This window comes from Haliotis rufescens, unplaced genomic scaffold (assembly GCF_023055435.1).
Source record: "Haliotis rufescens isolate VD_foot unplaced genomic scaffold, xgHalRufe1.0.p SCAF_17, whole genome shotgun sequence".
Taxonomy (NCBI): Eukaryota; Metazoa; Mollusca; class Gastropoda; order Lepetellida; family Haliotidae; genus Haliotis; species Haliotis rufescens.
In genome coordinates this window covers 18170063-18192629 of record NW_025963857.1, presented here as the reverse complement: position 1 = coordinate 18192629, position 22567 = coordinate 18170063, and the positions used below count along the sequence as shown (strand labels likewise).

General features: G+C 40.9%; 3 protein-coding genes across 3 annotated transcripts; 1 reads left to right on the top strand and 2 right to left on the bottom strand.

The window, feature by feature from the left end:
* Positions 1–2735: 2735 nt before the first annotated feature.
* On the bottom strand, positions 2736–9756 carry LOC124137986 (E3 ubiquitin-protein ligase Midline-1-like). Its single transcript, XM_046504482.2, has 3 exons — positions 9623–9756; positions 5510–5806; positions 2736–5153 (listed from the first exon to the last, which is right to left on the bottom strand). Exons 2-3 carry the CDS (start codon positions 5799–5801, stop codon positions 3502–3504), a joined length of 1944 nt encoding a protein of 647 aa, XP_046360438.2. The 5' UTR covers positions 5802–5806; positions 9623–9756; the 3' UTR covers positions 2736–3501.
* On the bottom strand, positions 6198–11549 carry LOC125381129 (collagen alpha-2(IX) chain-like). The gene is made up of 3 exons (XM_048397359.1): positions 11512–11549; positions 9480–9507; positions 6198–8882 (listed from the first exon to the last, which is right to left on the bottom strand). The coding sequence occupies exons 1-3, from the start codon at positions 11547–11549 to the stop codon at positions 6198–6200; spliced, it is 2751 nt and encodes a 916-aa protein (XP_048253316.1).
* A 1657-nt stretch (positions 11550–13206) lies between these two features.
* LOC124138034 lies at positions 13207–20824 on the top strand. Its single transcript, XM_046504545.2, has 5 exons — positions 13207–13431; positions 14137–14206; positions 16054–16104; positions 17526–17669; positions 18281–20824. The coding sequence occupies exons 1-5, from the start codon at positions 13261–13263 to the stop codon at positions 18328–18330; spliced, it is 486 nt and encodes a 161-aa protein (XP_046360501.1). The 5' UTR covers positions 13207–13260; the 3' UTR covers positions 18331–20824.
* Positions 20825–22567: the final 1743 nt, after the last annotated feature.

Sequence of the window (22567 nt, the reverse complement as noted above, 5' to 3'; positions counted from 1 at the left end):
AAACTCCCTGACATGAGTAAACTCCTCGACATGATGAAATAAACTCCCTGACATGAAGTTAACTCCCTAACATGATGAAGTAAACTCCCGACATGATGAAGTAAATTCCCCGACACCTTGGGGTCGTTCATCACCCAAACAGTCTGACATCAGTGAGTGCATGTTGTTTACCGCTGGAGTCACGAGATGGCAGACCAGTGGTTGATAGCATGAGCAATGTCCACCTCGTTGGCATGACGACACACAATCTGTTGTCAGTCCTGTTCTCACGTGATCCTCATCCCGCCGTAACTGCGATGGACGTGGTGGACAGTGGCATCTCATTTCAAAGTTACAAAGGTATTATTGTAAACCTTGTAGTCTTCTGCTCAAAGATGACAAGATAGTGAAGGCGTTCAAGTATTCCAGGCATAAAAAAATTTACTTCTAAAAGCAACAATCCAGTGTTTGATATCATGAGCACCGATCCTACGGCACAAATGGGTTGCTGAAGATTTATTCTACCCTGGATCTTCATGGGTCACTTAGAAATGGGATAGTTATATAGGACTGTACAAACACATTCGAACACTCATGTACAAAGTTGTGGCCCCTCTTTTCCTAGCGGAATAGATAAATGTTTGACAATAATCCACACTCTACCTTGTTGCCAATACCTCTCATAGCTAATAGACCAGTTATCAATTGCGGTAATGTAATACCGTATTCGACGTAATAAACGCTCAGGGCGCTCTCAAAATTAGAAATAAGGGGCTTTAATTAGAACATTATTTTGGTGGGGAAAAAACAGAGTTGGAAGATCGTAAATTTCGTGGTTTATGCTGACAGCCTGAAATGTTTACATACGACAGATATATTTTTCCATAATTTAATTGCCCATAATTGAGGGTGCATATAACACACGAGTGCGTATTATACACGAATAAATAAGTCCTGTGTACATTGATCAATCGGAAGGGGTGCTGATTTGGGATTGTTCACTAGCCAATATATTTGCAAATATCGCCGTGGGCGCTTATTAGAGCGGGGCGCTTATAACGTCGAATCATTTTTTGTGTGCAGATTCAGCACTCTGTCCGCTGGCTTTATAAACGTTATGGTCATGTAACAATTGATACTGTGAAAATGATTTTGAGATATTTCAGTGAATACTGCGGTTGAAAACAAGTTACAAAACTTTTTCATTCCATATCATTTAAATCTTTTACCGTGTTAATTGTGTGCTTAATTATGTTACTACAAAAAGCGGATAATACTGTACGATTCCGACTATATCATAAGCATTTGTTAATAACCAATTTTTTTCGTTGTGTTCATTGCAATTCCTGCATTCTGATTACTTGAATTAGTCACGTGTTCTGGTGGTTACTGACCGTGTCATTTGAAACAACCGTCTCCCTGATCTATTTGTTCTTCTCGTCTCGTGCCTTGATTGCCAGGTTCTATGGACTTGGTTTGATGTTACTCTCCGTTGACTGGTTACTGACTTTGTGCATCGCTTTTCCGATTCATACCTCAATGAACCGAAAACATAGTCAACGTTTAAATGAATCACAACCAAACAGTTATAACTTTTGAAAGTTTTTGCCGATGCTTTTGAGCAAGAGGGCTCGTGAAGTCATGTCTCTCGTGTCAGTGTGATGTGATTGAAGTAATGAGGTGAGGTGAAATGGTGTTTAACGTCGCGTCCAAGATTATTGCACTTATATAGCGACGTGCATGTACGTGTGTGTGTTTGTGTGGCTGCTTGTACTAGTCCGGACTGATGCCATTATAGTGCTAGCTCACTGAGATACCATGCCGCAGTTTAACATGAATTCCCCGCTCAGACACAGTAAACTGACTCCGAACCGACCAGTCCTTAATGCCGAGCGCCAGACAGGGTAACAACAAGTACCATCTTTTAACGTCTTTTTGTATGACGCGGTCGGGGATCGAACCCCGGACCTTCCGCTCTCCGGGCGGACGCTCTACCGCTAGACCACGGAGGCGGTTTGAATTAATGAAGTAAATATATTTAAGTGTATAAAATGTTGGGCGAGATGCTTTTACCTTCATTCGTTATGCATCATTGAAGGAAATTATGCAACAGAGGTAAGATATTGACCCATCTGTCTGTCTGACAGTGGTACAATAACTTTGTTTCATCCTTAACCGTAACAGACTATACAGTGCACTGAGTTAACCTATGTATAGTCTTTTGCGATGTGAAGGCCATCGTCCAAGATGCTACATTGCATCATAATCCATGATTGGGGCAAGATAATCTAGCATTGAGTGAGTTTAGTTAAAAGCCATTTTCAGCCTGCTGTGCCAAGAAAGCCTTGAGTAACGCTGGTTTCAGACGTTTACACTTTTAATTAAACCCACAGGCAAAGAATGGTGCGGACAAAATATAATCAAGGATTCAAACAAACGATGATAGGTATCCAGCACATCTAGGGGACACAACCCTGCAGGCGAAATGCGGCGCCTTACACAGCTGGGCCTCCGTGCCCCAGGATAACTTATAATCCTTATTTACAAGTAAACCACATGCAAAGCTGTACATCGTTACTCTATACAGAAAGGAACGCAGATAGGTAGAACTGATGAATAGCCATATTTATAAATAGTCATATACAGCCACTCATCTTAATATGTCAAAATCCAACTAGCTTCATTCATGAAGAATGTTCACAAACATGGTAGAGTGTTGGTCAGAATCAAAATAAAGGATGTATAAACGTTAAGGATTATTGCTATATACTTTAATCACATACATGCTCATACACTCAACGTTATAAATAAACATTGCTAGCGGAGTAATTTAATTAACTTCAGTAAATGCCAGTAGCATATAAATATTGCATTGTGTTGGATGTACAACGATTTCTTAAGGATTTGTATTTCATACCGATCAAGTGAGTGAGTCATCTTCAACATATCCTTCCGTCACATATTGGACATCTTTGTTATCTATCTTAAGTCGGAAATTTGGAAAGTGAAATATTGACGAGAACAAATAACCTGACATCCGGAATATTCTTTCTGTTCAAGTTATTTTAATTTTTCACGGACGTGATGGACTAACATTTAGAACTAGTATTTGTTTGCTTGTTTGTTTGTTTGTTTTTTTGTTGTTTATACAATTGGGATACGATGACACGCATCAACCAAGTCAGCGAGCCTGACCACCCGATCCCGTTCGTCGCTTCTTACGGGTTGCTGAAGACCTATTCTACCCCGGATCTTCGAGGGTGTAAGAATTCGTGAAACGCATTTACACTATACACCTATCATTGTTGCAGTTGCCTATGTTTCTGACAAGCTCACTGGCATAAGAAGTATGTATGATTTCAACAACAGTTCAATACGTATGTCTGTGTTGATGTTCACAATCATGGGATGACAACAATTCGTATCTTTCAAATATACATTCCTGTCTAATGTTCAGGTTCCGCCTTACACAGTTACGTATATCCAGTGAATGTTGACCATGTTGAATATATCGTGAAATCATCAACCAAACTTAAATACCTTGATCTCGCGTGTCATAACATGACAAACGTATATTTGCTGTTCAGATATACACAAACCATACGGATACCAAACACCGTCCCGTGATGTCAATATGTTTCGGACAAACTGTCCTGACTCAGTCAGATGGATCACTCTGTCAAGAGCGTCGTATGTAACAAGGATGTCGCCTGTGCTGGTACTTGAGATACCACGTGGCACCGTCAGTGTGTCTCCTGTAGGGCTGTAGGTGAACACCACATCTCCCCCGGGGGTCAGGCACATAACACACGCGGTTCCACTGTCAGACACAAGGATATTTCCTGTCCCCGTGGTGGAGAGGAAGTTGGGATATCTTAAAATGTTGTTACCGTGGTGTACTGGGGTGATTGACCTCAGCATGTGTCCTGACATATCCAGGATATCAACACAGGGAGGGGACTGGGAACCTGCTGCTAGTGTTGATGGTGTCGGAGACGTTATACCCCAGTACTGTTTGCTGGTTGTGACGGTTGACAGCAGCTCCAGGTCAGGGTTGACTTCAACTGTTACAATCTGTCTGGTATCTGGCAGAGTGACCGCCACCTGGTTGTGTTTCATCCTTGTTACGCCCCACGGTTTACTGATCAGACTGAGCTTACTGTGACCTTGCTTCTTGTTTCTGGTGTAGAAGGACTTCACACTCTTATTGTTGTTGTCCGTGACTACCACTGTGTCTGTTCTATTGACCACCAGAACCGTCATGTCAACGGGGTATGCATTACCCGAATCACTTGGTACTCTGACTTTAATAGTGTCCTGTAATTCAGGAGTCAATTTTAGGTCCAGCTCACTCTCATACTGCACGTCTATCTCACCCAGCTGTAGATCGTCTAGTGCTCTAGTCAGTTTTTCCATGTCTTGTCTCAAATTGATCTTGGCTATTCGTCCGCTCTTCTTCAACCCTGCGTCTCCAACAGTCTCCCCATCTCCGACCTCACATCCTTGATACATCTCATACACATCCATGTCACACTCAGACAGTAGAATCTGTTCTATCAGTCCAGCCTGTTGTTGGTACATCTGTACTGACATTTCGTCGGACTCTATGTCAGCTTTCAGGTGGCCAGTGTGTTTGGCCGACATCTCCTTCAGTTGGTTTAGAAGTGTCTCCTCCTTCTGTTTGATCTCTTCTATAGCTTTGATACTTGTAGACTTGATGTCAGTCTCCATTTGTGAGTACCTGGTTATTTCGTCATTCAGTTTTGATTTCTTTTTCTCCATCTCTAATTGCATTTCCGCCTTTCTCCTGTATAAATTTCCCTTCGTATTTGTCAGTTCCTCTTTAATTATCAGCATCTCCGGATCGGACTCGATGGTGATAACCGAGTGACACTTCCTGTGGTAGAGAGTGCAACATATTGGACAAACTGCTTTCTTGCAATCTCTACATATAAATTTTATATTTTCGCCTTTATGTTCTTTACACATGACCTTTCGCCTGTTTACAACTTTGTCCTCTCCAATAAAGTCAGTGACACCATGGTGACGAGTTGCTGGGCTGCTGTTGTGCTGTCTCGTACACTTGTCACAGAGAGCATCATCACAGACAGGGCACCAAGCTGTGGCTGGAGTTGTCTCCCCTTCCTTTCGACAACTAAGGCAGTATGTTGTATCTGCAAACGTAATAGTACTTTTGAAAACATTTTACTTACAAATGAACATTGAAAATTGTTAAACAAGCATCATCAGAAGAGGCCAAATCCCCCGCACCCACACTAGCAAAAGGCACCACTCCAGCCCCTGGTAAATGTATGTATCAAGTTTGGAAAAAATATCTTTGAAGGTTTTTCAAGTGGTGACTATATCAACCCATCAACCCTAAATTATATGCCCGGAGGTGTGTGTGTGTGTGTGTGGGGGGGGGGGGGGGGGGGAGGAGGAGGGGGGTGTATATATTGTATGTACACTGACCAAAACAACGTAATAGAGTACATCCTTTAAAAGTCCTGCCAAGTCTAAAGACACTCACCTTTAGCTCCCGGGCCAAACGAATCCAAGAGTCCCTGGATGACAAAGCTAGGCTTGATGTCATCAGTCCACTCCTCCACTGGTCTCTCAGGGGCAGACACTTTCGTCATCATTTTGCAGAATGGACACATGAGTGACTTGGCAGTCATGGCTTCTGGTCTGGTTTTGGTGTAGTTGACGACACATTTCCGACAGAAGGTGTGATAACACACAAGGGTGCAAGGATTACCAAACACCTCTGTGCATATAGTGCATGTCAGGAAGTGTTCTGTTAACTTCTGTGAAGTTGCCATGTTGCCTACAAAAAGAAATGTCAGCTGTTGCATTTCTCATGCTCGTGGATATTGTAGGTAAGATAATATACCAATATACCAATATACCGATATGTAAAATGATCTCATACTTGAAGTAATATTATCTATTAGGCGTGTGAAACAGTGGTGTAACGCTGCTATACATGCACCAATGTAAATTAACATAACCTCCCATTACATTCACAAGTTCTTACAGTAGAATACCTCATGAAAGCAATTTGATGCAACCAGCGTGCTGACGAATATCGTTCTCAAGTGCTGGGATGAAATATGATTACAATAATCGGCAGCCGTTATCGCGGAGTCATACTGTATTGAAAGAGTGTTGATCAGCCCCTTGTAAACATTCAGTGTTCTTCATTGACAGAGAAGTAACTAAACTGACAACAAAATCCACAGAACTTGAATGTTTAGAAACGCACAAACAGGACAGACAACGGTTACAATGGAGGTTACAGGGCGCAGTGTGCCGGCGCTAATTGGCTCGGGCTGCCGAAAGTGACACTTGCCACACAGATCTCGTGTGCCTCTCCCATCCTTAGGGTTAGTTGTGTTGAGGTTAGGGGAGGTTACCCCCAAATCTATCCTTAGCCTTTGAATCGCCTTTCGATCAAGCACCCCTTTACGATTATTCGAGTTGGGCACCACTTGCCGATCAAACACCCCTTCAATATCCTTAGGGTTGGGCACCCCTTTCCGATCAAACTCCCCTTCAATATCCTTTGGGTTGGGTACCACTTCCCGATCAAACACCCCTTCAATATCCTTAGGGTTGGGCACCCCTTTCCGATCAAACACCCCTTCAATATCCTTAGGGTCGGGTACCCCTTTCCGATCAAACACCCCTTCAATATCCTTAGGGTTGGGCACCCCTTTCCGATCAAACACTCCTTCAATATCCTTAGGGTCGGGTACCCCTTTCCGATCAAACACCCCTTCAATATCCTTAGGGTCGGGTACCCCTTTCCGATCAAACACTCCTTCAATATCCTTAGGGTTGGGCACCCCTTTCTGATCAAACACCCCTTCAATATCCTTAGGGTTGGGTACCCCTTTTCGATTAAACACTCCTTCAATATCCTTAGGGTTGGGCACCCCTTTCCGATCAAACACTCCTTCAATATCCTTAGGGTTGGGTACCCCTTTCCGATCAAACACCCCTTCAGTATCCTTAGGGTTGGGTACCCCTTTCCGATCAAACACTCCTTCAATATCCTTAGGGTTGGGCACCCCTTTACGATCAAACACCCCTTCAATATCCTTAGGGTTGGGTACCCCTTTCCGATCAAACACTCCTTCAATATCCTTAGGGTTGGGCACCCCTTTCCGATCAAACACCCCTTCAATATCCATAGGGTTGGGCACCCCTTTCCGATCAAACGCCCCTTCAATATCCTTAGGGTTGGGTACCCCTTTCCGATCAAACACCCCTTCATAATCCTTAGGGTTGGGCACCCCTTTCCGATCCAACATCTCTTCAATATCCTTAGAGTTGGGCACCCCTTTCCGATCAAACACTCCTTCAATATCCTTAGGGTTGGGCACCCCTTTCCGATCAAACACCCCTTCAATATCCTTAGGGTTGGGTACCCCTTTCCGATCAAACACTCCTTCAATATCCTTAGGGTTGGGTACCCCTTTCCGATCAAACACCCCTTCAGTATCCTTAGGGTTGGGTACCCCTTTCCGATCAAACACTCCTTCAATATCCTTAGGGTTGGGCACCCCTTTCCGATCAAACACCCCTTCAATATGCTTAGGGTTGGGTACCCCTTTCCGATCAAACACTCCTTCAATATCCTTAGGGTTGGGCACCCCTTTCCGATCAAACACCCCTTCAATATCCTTAGGGTTGGGCACCCCTTTCCGATCAAACACCCCTTCAATATCCTTAGGGTTGGGCACCCCTTTCCGATCAAACACCCCTTCAATATCCTTAGGGTTGGGCACCACTTGCCGATCAAACACCCCTTCAATATTCTTAGGGTTGGGTACCCCTTTCCGATCAAACACTCCTTCAATATCCTTAGGGTTGGGCACCCCTTTCCGATCAAACACCCCTTCAATATCCTTAGGGTTGGGCACCCCTTTCCGATCAAACACCCCTTCAATATCCTTAGGGTTGGGTACCCCTTTCCGATCAAACACCCCTTCAATATCCTTTGGGTTGGGCACCCCTTTCCGATCAAACACCCCTTCAATATCCTTAGGGTTGGGTACCCCTTTCCGATCAAACACCCCTTCAATATCCTTAGGGTTGGGCACCCCTTTCCGGTCAAACACCCCTTCAATATCCTCAGGGTTGGGTACCCCTTTCCGATCAAACACTCCTTCAATATCCTTAGAGTTGGGCACCCCTTTCCGATCAAACACCCCTTCAATATCCTTAGGGTTGGGCACCCCTTTCCGATCAAACACCCCTTCAATATCCTTAGGGTTGGGTACCCCTTTCCGATCAAACACCCCTTCAATATCCATAGGGTTGGGTACCCCTTTCCGATCAAACACTCCTTCAATATCCTTAGGGTTGGGTACCCCTTTCCGATCAAACGCCCCTTCAATATCCTTAGGGTTGGGTACCCCTTTCCGATCAAACACCCCTTCAATATTCTTAGGGTTGGGTACCCCTTTCCGATCAAACACCCCTTCAATATCCTTAGGGTTGGGTACCCCTTTCCGATCAAACACTCCTTCAATATCCTTAGGGTTGGGCACCCCTTTCCGATCAAACACCCCTTCAATATCCTTAGGGTTGGGCACCCCTTTCCGATCAAACACCCCTTCAATATCCTTAGGGTTGGGTACCCCTTTCCGATCAAACACCCCTTCAATATCCTTAGAGTTGGGCACCCCTTTCCGATCAAACACCCCTTCAATATCCTTAGGGTTGGGCACCCCTTTCCGATCAAACACCCCTTCAATATCCTTAGGGTTGGGTACCCCTTTCCGAGCAAACACCCCTTCAATATCCTTAGAGTTGGGCACCCCTTTCCGATCAAACACCCCTTCAATATCCTTAGGGTTGGGCACCCCTTTCCGATCAAACACCCCTTCAATATCCTTAGGATTAGTTGTCAGGTAGGGTAAAGGTTAGCTATCTCATATAAAGAATTACGAGTTTCGCTGAAACAAAATGTCTACTCGGGTGCTGATGACTTGGAAAACGAGCACTAACTGTTTGGGATAACGCCCGTGGTCCCGTGGTGTGTTGGTGGCTGATTAGATTAACTCATTAACTTCAAACTGGGAATGCGGTGCGAATTGAAATCCGAAAAAGTGCGCCCTGAAAAGTGCAGTACCTACTACCATGACAACTGCCAATTATCAAATACCAAACTTCTTGTACCAACCCCAACGTGTATCTTCAAGCCATTATATATGTGTCTGTACGGTTTCTGCGATCCTGACCGTGAAACACGACAAATGGCCTTGAACTTTGACCAGTGACTACATATGGTACCTCGACAGAGACATCAGTTTATCGTCACTCCACAGATAGAGGATGTATTTCTGACAGATTTGACTATCTCGCGGCCAGTGATATAATAAACATATGCTACTGGTTATACAAATGAGCCAGACAGAATCTCACAATAATTATACCAGTAAATGTTATGAAATGGCAGCGAGAGATGCTGCATTCAATATTTGACTAACCACGGGGCTCTGGATGAGGTGACTATGCCTGAAATGTGTTTTCATGTACAATGACACATGTGGTGGTATCAAACACACACACTATGACGACCTTGGAGTGTTACAAGGTGACGACAGCCAAATACCAGAAAACACACACTTACCCGAGACAGTCGGCTCGCCACACCACACACTCCTGACGGTCTGTTTGTGTTGGTTTTATCGACTTTCGCGTTTATCAAGGGAGGCAACTCATCGCAACTTCATGTCCCGTCGCGATCAATGTTTTTGGGGTAAAAAGTTTCCGGAGGAAATAATAATTATCCATATGGGAAAATAGTCCGGTGTTAGTAGGGTACTGGTTGTGGAAATTTCCACTGGAATATTTTACCCAGGAAATCATTTTCTCCTGTAAAGAATCTCCACGACCAGGTGAAATAAATATCTGCTACAAATACAGCTATATATAGTCCATGGACTGCCAAGAAAGATAACGTGTTTCCACTGTATCAATACGAAAGGCTCCTGTGTGACGGTTTGTTCTCACATGTGTTTGTTTTGTTTTGTTTGTTTGTTGTTGTTGTTTGTTTTGTCGTTGTTTTTTGTTTTGTTTTGTTAGCTAACGATCTGTCAACACCACGTTCGTCAATCTGCAGTTTGAAGGTCGCGGTTAATACCAGGGGCGAAACTTCCCTTTTAATAGAAAAACAATTGCTAACACTTAATAAGTAAATAAGTAAATATAAGTTAACCTAAATTTACAATCTATGCAGTAAATTATTAATTCAAACTCTACACGGTCGAACATGATTTATATTGTCCAACTTGAAAAGCGGAATCTTTACGCACATCAGAATTTTAATTGTAGATGGTTCATTATACCTGTGAAAACAATGGTCACAATGCCAGTGAGTTCTGCCACGTTCAGCCGATCAAGACATACCTCACGTCAACACTGACCAACGAGAGAATGAGGTCTGTGGCACTCCTCCACATCCACAAGGATATTGACAAAGTGATTGACGACTTTTCTGGACGAAGAAAACCGCCGAATTGCCCTAATCTTTGAATTATAACATATTTCTCACAAACATTTCAACGTTAATTCAAAGCCAAAATTCTGCGATTCTGACGATGACATGGTGCCTTTATATTTAATGTTTCTTTCATTGTTGTGTCAGAAATGTGATGGTGAAACACGTATATATATGTCTAATAAAAAATATAATAAATAAATTACCAATAATTGTTAGATATAAAATCTAAAATAAACGGTCCCAAAATGAAGGAAATGGTGTTTAAGAGCTTCTAATCTTTTAAGATTTCGCCCCCAGACGATTGGATTTGCTTTCACTTAAAATCAGCCTAGTTGCGCCCCTGAATACAATGAATTATCATATTCTTCCATGACATTGAAGGACGATCTGATTTCACTGGTTATTTTTACTAAATTATAAGTGGTGAATGAACGATATCCACTTTCCGATTTTATGGCCGCTTCACATCGCGTGGGAATAATTTGCACGCGATGACCCCGGCATAATGTTTGCTTGTTTGCTTGTTTGTTTAACGCTGCACTCAGCAATATCCCGCCATATTGCGGCGGTCTGTAAATAGTCGAGTCTGGACCATACAATTCAGTGATTGATATCAAGAGCATCGATCTACGCAGTTTGGATATGATGACATGCATTAACCAAGTCTGCGATCCCGACCACCCGATCCCTTTAGTCGCCTATTACAAGCTCTTAAACGTTGCTACTTTTGAATCCTTACTGAATATTGCCTTCCTTACCTGTGTGCTATTTGCTATTCGTACTTGACATCTAGCTCCATCCAATTGTCGAGCACATGTGCTAGCGTGTGTGTTTCGGTGTATGTGTGTGTTTACGTGCGTGTGTGCGTGTGTGATTGTACTATCCTTCACTATTTAGGGTTTTTTAATTGTCCTTCCTCACTGAGATAACTTGCCGCAGTTTCACCCTGGATCCCCTACTCAGACACAGTATACCTGTAGCAGGGCGTGCAGTCATCCCACAGATGGCATCCTTACCTTATCAGCTTTCTGACGGAGTTAACCTCTTTGGTCATGTGGACAAGGTGTCCGACCTCGGATCAGAAGGTCCCTGCTTCGAATACGGGATTCGGAAATTTTGTGGCCGCTACATACTGACATCCAAGCCCACCAGTCCTTGTTTCAGCCCCTTAATGCCGAGCGCCAAGCAGGGTACATCAAGTACCATCTTTTAACGTCTTTTTGTATGACGCGGCGAAAGATCGGATCCCGGACCTTCCACTCTCCGGGCAGATGCTCTATCAACTAGAACACGAAAGTTGTCGGTTGACCGATACGTTCTGAGCTTCACACAGAAGGAATTGCGTATTAGTGAAAACATTAAGTGTGGACATTACATGATGTCTTAGACGTATATCGAGAAAAACTTTTGTCAATAGAGCAAATCTTTCGCTGTTGTCAATGTCATAAAACCAGCCATGAATTCATTACATTTTATAATAGTGAGTGAGTGAGTATGGTTTTACGCCGCTTTTAGCTATATTCCAGCGATATCACGGCGGGAGACACCAGAAATGGGCTTCACACATTGTACCCAACATTTTATAATAAGGCTAGTGTTTAATCAATAATGGTGAAACATGATTATTCAAATTAAACTTGCACGATCGGGAGAATATTGGAATCTAAGGACTAATTTATACGTTAGATAGGGCCATCCATTTCGCTATTATTTCCTTTTTTATAAAGTACGATTTCATTATTTCTTATGGGTTTGTTTATACCTAAACGTATACAGTGTCAATATCGATATTTGTGTTGGAATAGTTTGGTTCCTCGTGAACAAATCACAACGAAAATATATTGTCCTTATCCACAGTTTTCGTCATTTACGGCAGGCTATTTTTTAATTGAATGTATAACGTTATACATAAGCATTTAAATCCATTTGATATATATTTATGTCGTTCAGATATAAGTATGTTTTTGCTCACAGTTTCCGTAAAACTGCTAATTATTTTTTTTAAATCGTCGCACAGTACTCGGTGTACGATAAAAATCGGAGACATTTGCTGTTTTTTAACGCAGATAAATTCTCTAACAACACATAGCAGTGTCTTTTTTCAAACCGGTAAAATGTATGTCAGAAAAAAACTCGGCATCCCGCGGGTTAAGCGTGGCAGGAAGAGCCCTGAAGACGACCCCCGTCCAGGAAAGCCTGGGACGTCAGCAACACCAGAAATAATCCAGGGAATCCATGATATGGTGATGACCGACCGGCGAATGACTGAGAATCATATTGCTAGTTCAGTATGCATTTCACATTTCAAATTTCCTTTTATTTATACAATTGAAACCTCGCGCTAAAGAGCTTGATTTTAAATTAAAATAAGCGGTATCTAACAGTGGGATTACATCAATTTTTAAAACACAGTAGGTTTATCTCCTTATTATCCAAACAAACAAATTCTCCGCAACAACATTGTTTTGGTCACAGGGACTCCATCTACTTTTCATAAGTTCAGGAGACACCACTGACCAGAGATGAATGAAAGTGTCATTAATGTATTTTGGAAAAATAAAGTAAACCTACTTCTTGTCTAGAAAACATTTATGCGCGAGTATAAAGAAAATTGAGCCGCTCAATAATGTTAAAATCAGATGACGTCACAGAGACTAGTGACGTCACAGTATTATGACGTCACAGAAAGGCATCTTCGTCATATTGCTGCTAGCGTGAGCACGTCAGGGGAAACAGTTGTCGGATCTACCCTCGACGGCAACAACATGGCGAACGTCTTTACCAAGAAATACCACCGTCCCCGGATAACGACCCTGAGGGACTTTGGGGGGCAAGATCTGACGCAGGGTATCGCCCTACCTGAGATCTGCTCCCCTACCCGCATATCCAGCCCTCACCCCCAGGGCCACGTGCACCAATGCGACAAGGGGAAATCGGTATTTGTACTTTGACATTAAGATTGTTTGCTTTGTTGTTTGTTGTTTAACGCAATATGCCAGCCATATGGCGGCGAATGTCAAAAGACATGAAGATTTTATGAATATCAGCTACTTTGTTGTTTCATATCTTCATGTTTTTTCGAACTTTTAAATTCCAATCAAGAGCTTACTTTGACGGTGATTAAATCGTTTATAGGGTCAACATTTTGGATTATATTTTGTAAAAGTGCACACGAAAGAATCGTTATTTTTGTACACGGTGTTAATAATGTGTTTCATGTAAATATTTTATATCCGACATATATGTGTAATTTAAATATTTATGTTTATTGTATAAACATACCTCCGGACCGGGTATTTCACCTGTACGCTGTACGGCGTGTTGAGGTGTGGACGTGCGGGCCTTTTTTTTTAATTTTATTTTTAATATGAGGTGACCTCCAGGTGCAAGTGGAACTCAATGTGACCTGCTACAGAAGTCCGAAATATCCGAATTTCACAATTTATCTTTCATCCTTGACATATCCCAAGTTTTACCCTTGCTAATGAATCTGTATCGCCACCAACGATGTCCAACTAAAATGCATTTGACTCGACCAAAACATTATGAAAAGAAGTCCGTGGCACTATTTATGTGTGTTCACGGTTGGGAGTGAATTTTTTTACCTGTGGTTTTAATACGTCCTGTGCTTTCTGCTTCAGACCTACACTGTCTGGAACCCAAACTTCTACCGCTTATCACAGGCACGACCAGACGTATTTAATGTTCTCAGTAAGTAGACAGTGTCAGTTTTCGGGCACAATTACATGTACCCAAGAGTCGACTATAAAATGGCAGGTCGGGCGATATGACATAATTAGTCATGACATTGTATGGACCGGCCTGACAGTTTATAGTCGTCTTCGGGGTACATCTACTAATAATAAAATATAGTTGTTTTTTCCATCATTAGTATTTTATATATATTGCTGATATTGTAGCACCAGGGTTTTTTTATATAGTGTTGATATTGTAGCACCAGGTATTATTTATATATTGTTGATATTGTAGCACCAGGTATTATCTATATATTGTTGATTTTGTAGCACCGGGTTTGTTTTTTTAAATAGTGTTGATATTGTAGCACCAGGTATTATCTATATAGTGTTGATAGTGTAGCACCAGGTATTATCTATATATTGTTGATATTGTAGCACCAGGTATCACCTATATATTGTTGATATTGTAGCACCAGGGTTTTTTTTATATAGTGTTGATATTGTAGCACCAGGTATTATCTATATATTGTTGATATTGTAGCACCAGGTGTTTTTTTAAATAGTGTTGATATTGTAGCACCAGGTATTATCTATATATTGTTGATATTGTAGCACCAGGTATTATCTATATAGTGTTGATATTGTAGCACCAGGTATTATCTATATATTGTTGATATTGTAGCACCAGGTATTATCTATATATTGTTGATATTGTAGCACCAGGGATTTTTTTTATATATTGTTGATATTGAAGCACCAGGTATAATCTATATATTGTTGATATTGTAGCACCAGGTATTATTTATATATTGTTGATATTGAAGCACCAGGTATTATCTATATATTGTTGATATTGTAGCACCAGGTATTATCTATATATTGTTGATATTGAAGCACCAGGACGCTTGCCCCTATTCCATTTAGGTTAGGCAACAACATATGATTGAACTGTTTTGCGGAACGTCCTCTCCTTTGATTTTGACGTATTTCTGTGTTTGGGTATTAACCTGAACGTCATCTTGCAAATATAACATTCCCATCGGCAAAGTGGAAATAGCCAAATATTTCGAAAACAAAATTTATTTTAAAATGTAATTTCAGAAATAAATGTAAAAATGCTTTGTTTCCTCACAAAAAAATTTTGCTTCCATGTTAAAAGCATCCCTTTTTTTTAATTTGATTATTGAACAAATGACAGTCACCTTTGTGTTAGGTCTTCGATATTCATCAGGCATAATATGACCACTGAAGAGAAGTTCCTGATTCTTTCATATAACTAAACTTCTTTTGAGTGGTATAGACAGTGTATGATGATGTTTATCTCTGTGTTTAAATGCATTGGAAGAAGTGGCCAAACTGGGACCCGTGAAGATCCAGGTTACAATAGGTCTTCAGCAACCCATGCTTGCCGTAAGAGGCGACTATGCTTGTTGTCAGAGGCAACTAAAGGGATCAAAAAGTCAGGCTCGCTGACTTGGTTGATGCATCGCATCGTATCCAAATTACGTGGATCGATGCTCATGATATCAATCACTGGATTGTCTGGTCCAGACTCGATTATTTACAGACCGCCTCATACAGCTGGAATATTGCTGAGAGCGGCGTTAAACAACAAACAAACAAGTTGCCGCTTTCGGTTGACACGGAGATACCATCGCACCAAGCGAGGATGTTGGTGGATAGCCATCGATAAATAACTGATTTGAATATGCCAAATCAGTTTTTTCAGAGGCCACCTACTATAGCTTTGATATATTGCTGATGGTGAAAACTCGACTTGACTCACAAACTGACCAATCTCCCACTCACAACCTGTTATTTACAACCTACTAAAAACATTCCTCTTCGAATCTGTCGCAGGATTGGAGAATTTCACCTGTGGCCCTATTGTGATTTCGCCCAAGGAAAGAGGTGCGTCATTCGGCGTGAAAGTATCAACAAACTAAAATCTACTGTTCAACGACCATTGAAGATTCGGGTTAGACTATAGGACTTTAGAAACCCGTGCTTGCCGTAAAAGGCGACTAACGGGATCGGGTCGTCAGGCTCGCCGAAATGGTTGATGCATGTCATCGTATCCCAATTGCGTTGATCGACGCGCCGGATCACCGGATTGTCTGGTCCAGACCTCCGTCATATACTAGTAGCTATAATATTGCTGCGTGCGGCGGTTTAACAACAAATAAACAAAACAATGTCAGGCTAGACTTCTTGATCTGGGTCCCGTTGCAGAAAGCGATGTTAGCGCTACTCCTATCGTAAACCTATGTTAAAGTATAGGACTTATGATCACCTTAGCGTTAAGATAGCTTTGTGTAACGGGGCCGTGGTCGGTAGGTCGAAAAGAAAAGCAGTGTATATGATCATTTTTTACCATCTTAAAGTTTTATTTGGATTGTCGGTTTGTTTGGGTCTGCATATATATTTAGAAATCTGAAATCTTACAGCTGCTTCCATTGTCATTTTTATTGTCAGAGCGATATTTACCGTCAGTGATATAAAAAAAAAAATTTAAAAAAATCTTCTCATTCTGATTTTTTCTTCTTTTTCGATTTTTAAGGTCGACAGATCTTTTAACCAGGCAATAAATTGCAAGGCCTAATAAACAGAGAAAGTCTTTGACGGTTTTCATTGATTGTTGGCAAACTTTCGACACATGAGAACAACGTGGATTTGAAGACAATTCGGTTATGACTGATCAAATCAGGAAGACAATTCTAAGTTTACGGAAATGATATCATTAGCAGTAAGAGGAGACTAACGGGATCGGGTGGTCAGGCTCGCTGACGTGGTTGATGCATATCATCGATCCTAACTGCTTGGCTCAATGCTCATGATGTCAATCACTGGATTGTCTGGTCCAGACTCGATTATTTACAGACCGCCGTCATATAGCTGGAATATTGCTGAGTGCGGCGTTAAACAGCAACAATAACATGATATAATATGATATCATTAGAATCTGAGTACAGACTTTAAATATCTTTATCGTGTATAGATTTCAATAACCGAACCAGTCCTATACACTACATTGTTTACCTTGCCTGTTACGTTTCATTATTAAACAAGCATAGCATAGCCTTAGACTGCTCCATTGCATGTAATGTAAATATTGTCTCAAATAACCTTAAACAAGTAGACACAAACAAAATGCAACAACAAAGTCATTATTTGAAACACTGTTACAAAATGGTAATGTCTCTAAAAGTTTTGATGCATTCCGAACACAGAGAAGCGGAATAAAATATATCCGATTTTTCATATTATTTCTTGAGTTCATGTTGGAAACATGCCGTTTAATATACCCTGAAAACTTGCATGTCGTGCTACAGGGAGGCCCCCGAACATCATCTACACCGAGTCGACAATATCACGCATCAGCTACAAGGACCCTAAGCGTTACACCAACCTCCGGGACCACATGAAGACGACCAGAAATGGCTACTCGCCACAGTCTAAACCGATCAGAGGAATTGGTGGGTGTTTGTGAGTGAGTGAGTTGGGTTTAACGCCGCTTTGAACAATATTCCAGTTATATCGCGGCGTGTCAGCTTAATGTGGGAGGAAAGCCCGAAGTGATGCAGGTCTCAGACGTTTACCACTTCGGTGAAACCCACGAGCACGGGTATGGTGCTGACAAACCTAGAAACATAATTGGGGCGAACCGGATTCGAACCCACAATCATAGGTTTCTGGCGTGCCTAAGGGACGCAACTCTGCACAGCGAATCGGGGCGCCTTAGACGACTGGGCCACCCGTGCCCCCGGTGGGTGTTTGTCTTCCTACTTAACGTGCTTCCGTAGTCTTTGTCGTCTTACTTAAGTACTTCTATATTCTTCGTTGTCATAGGTTTTCGTTTAGCATTTCTAAATTCTTTCTTTCGGGGTATATCATTTAAGGCGTTGCTATTCGCTGTAGAGTTACGCCCCTTAGATGTACCAGGCTCCATACCCTCCACGTGCGTCATCTCTGGCTCCCCATGCAAATTAATTTGACACGCCGTGATGGATGAAGTATTTTAAAACACAACTGGCTCTCATAAATATGGACCTATCAAAGCAATACACACGTCCATTTCTTGTTTCAGTGCCCTGCGTAAAACCCCCGAAGTACAAGCCAGCGGCTGGGATAGAGTAGAGAAGAGGCATCTAATATACCTAAAAATAAATAAGATGTCTAATTTATGCGAAAAAGTTTGCTCCAACTGTTTTCTATAGATATACGTCTAGGCTTGCATACTTTCTGATCGTGTTTCGTATATTATTCAGTTATTATATACTTTGCTAATTTAAGATGATGTTCGTGTTCTTGATCCATAAATTCGTTGATTTTGATCAATGTCGATCATGTAATAACGATGTTCAGTGTTCTTGTGCATCAAATTATACACTTTTTATTTCCGTTTCAAATATATTTCTCTTAAACCAGTTTATGACAAAATCAATGTTTCTGTACTGTGCGATGTTCATGCTGAGCAGCGCAGCTGAAATGAGATGAGATGTGATTATTATTATTAATATTATTATCTTTTTTTTTGTATTTGTATTATACGTAGAATTTCCATCGATATAAACTGAAACCATTTGAATCATACACTATCCTGCTATTATCTTTGATTGACTTAATCATGAGTTTCATTTCTTCACTGTAATATTTTGGTTGGGTTTTTTTTAATGATGTCAACATTACATTTTCACCTATTACATAATCATCTATTAATTTATTGATTTACCATGCAATCATCTATTATTTTTTCAATCTATCATGCAATCATCTATTTACTTATTAATCTATCATGCAATAATCTATTAATTTATTAATTTACCATGCAATCATCTTTTATTTTTTCAATCTATCATGCAATCATCTAATTACGTATTAATCTATCATGCAATAATCTATTAATTTATTAATTGACCATGCAATCATCTATTCATCTATTAATCTATCATGCATTCATCTATTAATTTATTAATCTATCATGCAATAATCTATTAATTTATTAATCTATCATGCAATAATTTTTAAATTATTAATCTATCATGCAATCATCTATTAATTTATTAATCTATCATGTAATCATATATTAATTTATGAATCTATTATACAGTCATATATTAATCTATTTTTCTATCAAGTAATCATATATTAATTTTCGTTTTACCTTTTTTATATCCCAGATCATACAAACAACATGGTATTTTGTGAAGCACTCAATATCATTAATTAATTTTATATATTTTCAAGAGTGTAATCACGTATTGAAGTTTGGCCTTAAAATTATTGTCCTTGCAGTGAGTCTGCTGTGCGAGCTGTGGTGAGTTTATGATCAAAATGACGAGCTTTCAGTTATAATGACCACAGCAAGGGGGTGACAACACACTGTTTCGTCGGATCATATGTTATGGACAGCCAACGTTTTCGGACGGCCGTGTTATAACGAGGGTTGTGGTGTCACATAGTAAATACTCAGATGATGGTTTGTTTTCAAGATAAGGTTGTCTTTCATAAGTGAGTGAAATGTTTTACAGTTGATCATGTGATTAGCGAGAAAACTACGAATGTTTCTTTAGCGCCCAAAAACCCATAACACGGGGATATACATGAGCGAACTGTTTGACATCACTTCACATTCATCATCATCATCATCATCATCATCATCATCATAATATTCACCATATTCATCATCATCATAAGCTAAACATCCAGATTCCTCTACAGTCAAACACCCGTGTGTCGAAATTGAAGGAACCTACGTAAATACCTCGAGTTATCCAAGGTTCGACATAACAGAAAATGACGAATAAAGAAAGAATATGCAGGGACCAAGTTTTTACTTCGAGATAACCGTAAGTTCGACACGTCAAAGTTCCACACAACGGTGTTTGACTGTACGAATCTGGATGTTTAGCTTTATGATGATGATGATGAATATTATGATGATAAATGTGAAGTGATGTCAAACTTTTCGCTTTTGTATATCCCGGTGTTGTGGGTTTGTATATTATATTCGGTCAAGAAACGTGACTCAGCAGGCTCACTGTGCTTGGCATGGTGTAGTATTCAGGATAAATACTTGCATGTTTTTTAGGTTGTTACGTTCATCAATACACCGGTGCATCGATGAGCATCGGGGGCGGTCGGGTAGCCTAGTGGTTAAAGCGTTCGCTCGTCACACCGAAGACCCGGGTTCGATTCCCGACATGGGTACAATGTGTGAAGCCCATTTCTGGTGTCCCCCGCCGTGATCTTGCTGGAATAATGCTAAAAGCGGCGTAAAACCGTACTCACTCACCCACTCACTCACTCGATGAGCATCATTTCACAAATTGTATCGATCATCAGTCGGTTTAAAAAAGGATGATTATCATCTTGTCTCAGCGATCTAAGTCCACTTTTCAATATGATCACACACGTGTGATGTTGCCGTACGTTGTTTACTTGTAATCCTCCTGCCACTTGTGCCTACAGTATTTTGGGTATCTTGAGATCTCATCAAATAGCGATTTTAAAAGAGCCAAATTAGCATTATAATCTTTTGTTATATAACTACACAATTTGGATCGTTCCAGCCCTATTCGCGGTGTTCGTAATGAGTTTATGTATTTTCTGATGTCAATAAATAAACTTGTAAAACCCACCTCTCCCACGCCTCGTTGTATCATGAGTTGTACTTGACAGTGTGAGACCGCAGGGGTAGCCTAGTAGTTACAGCGTTCGACCGGTTCGATTCCCCACATGGGTACAATGTGTGAAGCCCGTTTCCGAATGTCCCCTGCCGTAGTATTGCTGGAATGTTGCTAAAAGCGGCGTAAAACTAGAGGGTGTGTGTGTGGGTGTGGGTGTGTGGGTGTGTGTGTGTTGTTATGTTTTGTGCGTCTGTTTGTGCGTTTGCGTTTCTGTGTGTGTTGTTTTGTGCATATGTGTGTGTGTGTGTGTTTTGTGCGTGTTTGTCGGTACAAGCCATGGTGTGTTTTCTCCGAGACAGAAGTATCGCATGCGTATGGTACATCAGGGATGATTATATTATGATGAGGAATTACTCGATTACTTGCATCTATTGACTCACTACGCGACCTCCACTCTCCTCACACCGAAAAAAGCCGAGTGGATCCGCGAGTCATCGGCGACAGCTAATAGAAGGGAGGTAACTCCTGGAGGACTAATACTACAATTTGACAATGTAGACGACGTGAAAGCGTTTTGGTTAACAATCGAAGGTCCTGCTTCTATTCCCCAAATCTGTACGATATGTGGAAAACATGCTTCAAGTTAGCCCTTTCATGGTACACTAACTAACGATGACATATCGGGAATTAAATTAGTCTCATGTTTTGGACTTTTGTCAAAACCAAAGTTGGAAGAACTGGCTCGCTTGCAACAATGCAGTAACGCAACAGAGGATATAAGAGTTACTTCCCCTTAACCGTTCAGCAACACGTCATATAACTTCTGTTTTGCATTATACAAAAGGGTAAGTATATTAAAATAATGTGCGAGACTATCACTGACACGATCGGTATTTACCATTCTCAATAACCGAGGTAAGATTTACCTTTAATTAGCCTATTAGTGTCGCATCTGTTTGCTTATCGTCCAGTTTATTTATAACTGCTTTAGAACAAAGCTATAAATCTTTAAGGGATGTGTGAGGTTCATGTCTATTGTCAAAATAGGACTACGTAACTCCGTGCGATCGCTACAGACTGCAGCAGTGCCGACGTCGACATTCGCCATGTTCACGATGAAATGATTTAATGATATGGTATAAATGGAAAGATTTACTAAACACTGAGAAGAGTATTATGATGTAGAATGTCGGCACGTTCAGTGCCACGTTTTTCTGAAGTTCTATAGATCCCTCGCATCAAACCGAAGTCGACTGGCTAGCCAAAGAGGCTTCTGGTAAATATATTGTATTAAGCTCATTCACGCCGATCGATAACGGACATGTACGTGAAGTAGCTGTCTCGTCGTTAAATGAGACGGTGTTTTCAAAACTTACTTTTCAGTTTGATAAATTTTGTTAGTATATGTAATAAGAAATACCAATAGCTTCCTTACTTATTGTTTTAAATAAGGCCAGATTTGTTTGTTTGTTTTAGTTTACTGTATTTGATGTGTACGATTTGGTCGGAAGGTGGCATTGACCCCGACAAGGATATGGTAGCAGCTGTCAGAACTTGATAATGTTTAATATTGCTTGTAAGATTATTTAGTATCGTTAATCCTACACTAAGTGGTAATTTTGGAGACGGAGCATCAGCGCCCACTAACCTGTAACGATAACATAGTTGCGATACGATATACTCGTACCTCCAGACGATATATATCACGGTACGATACATAAAATACTCGACATTTATTTTGTAAA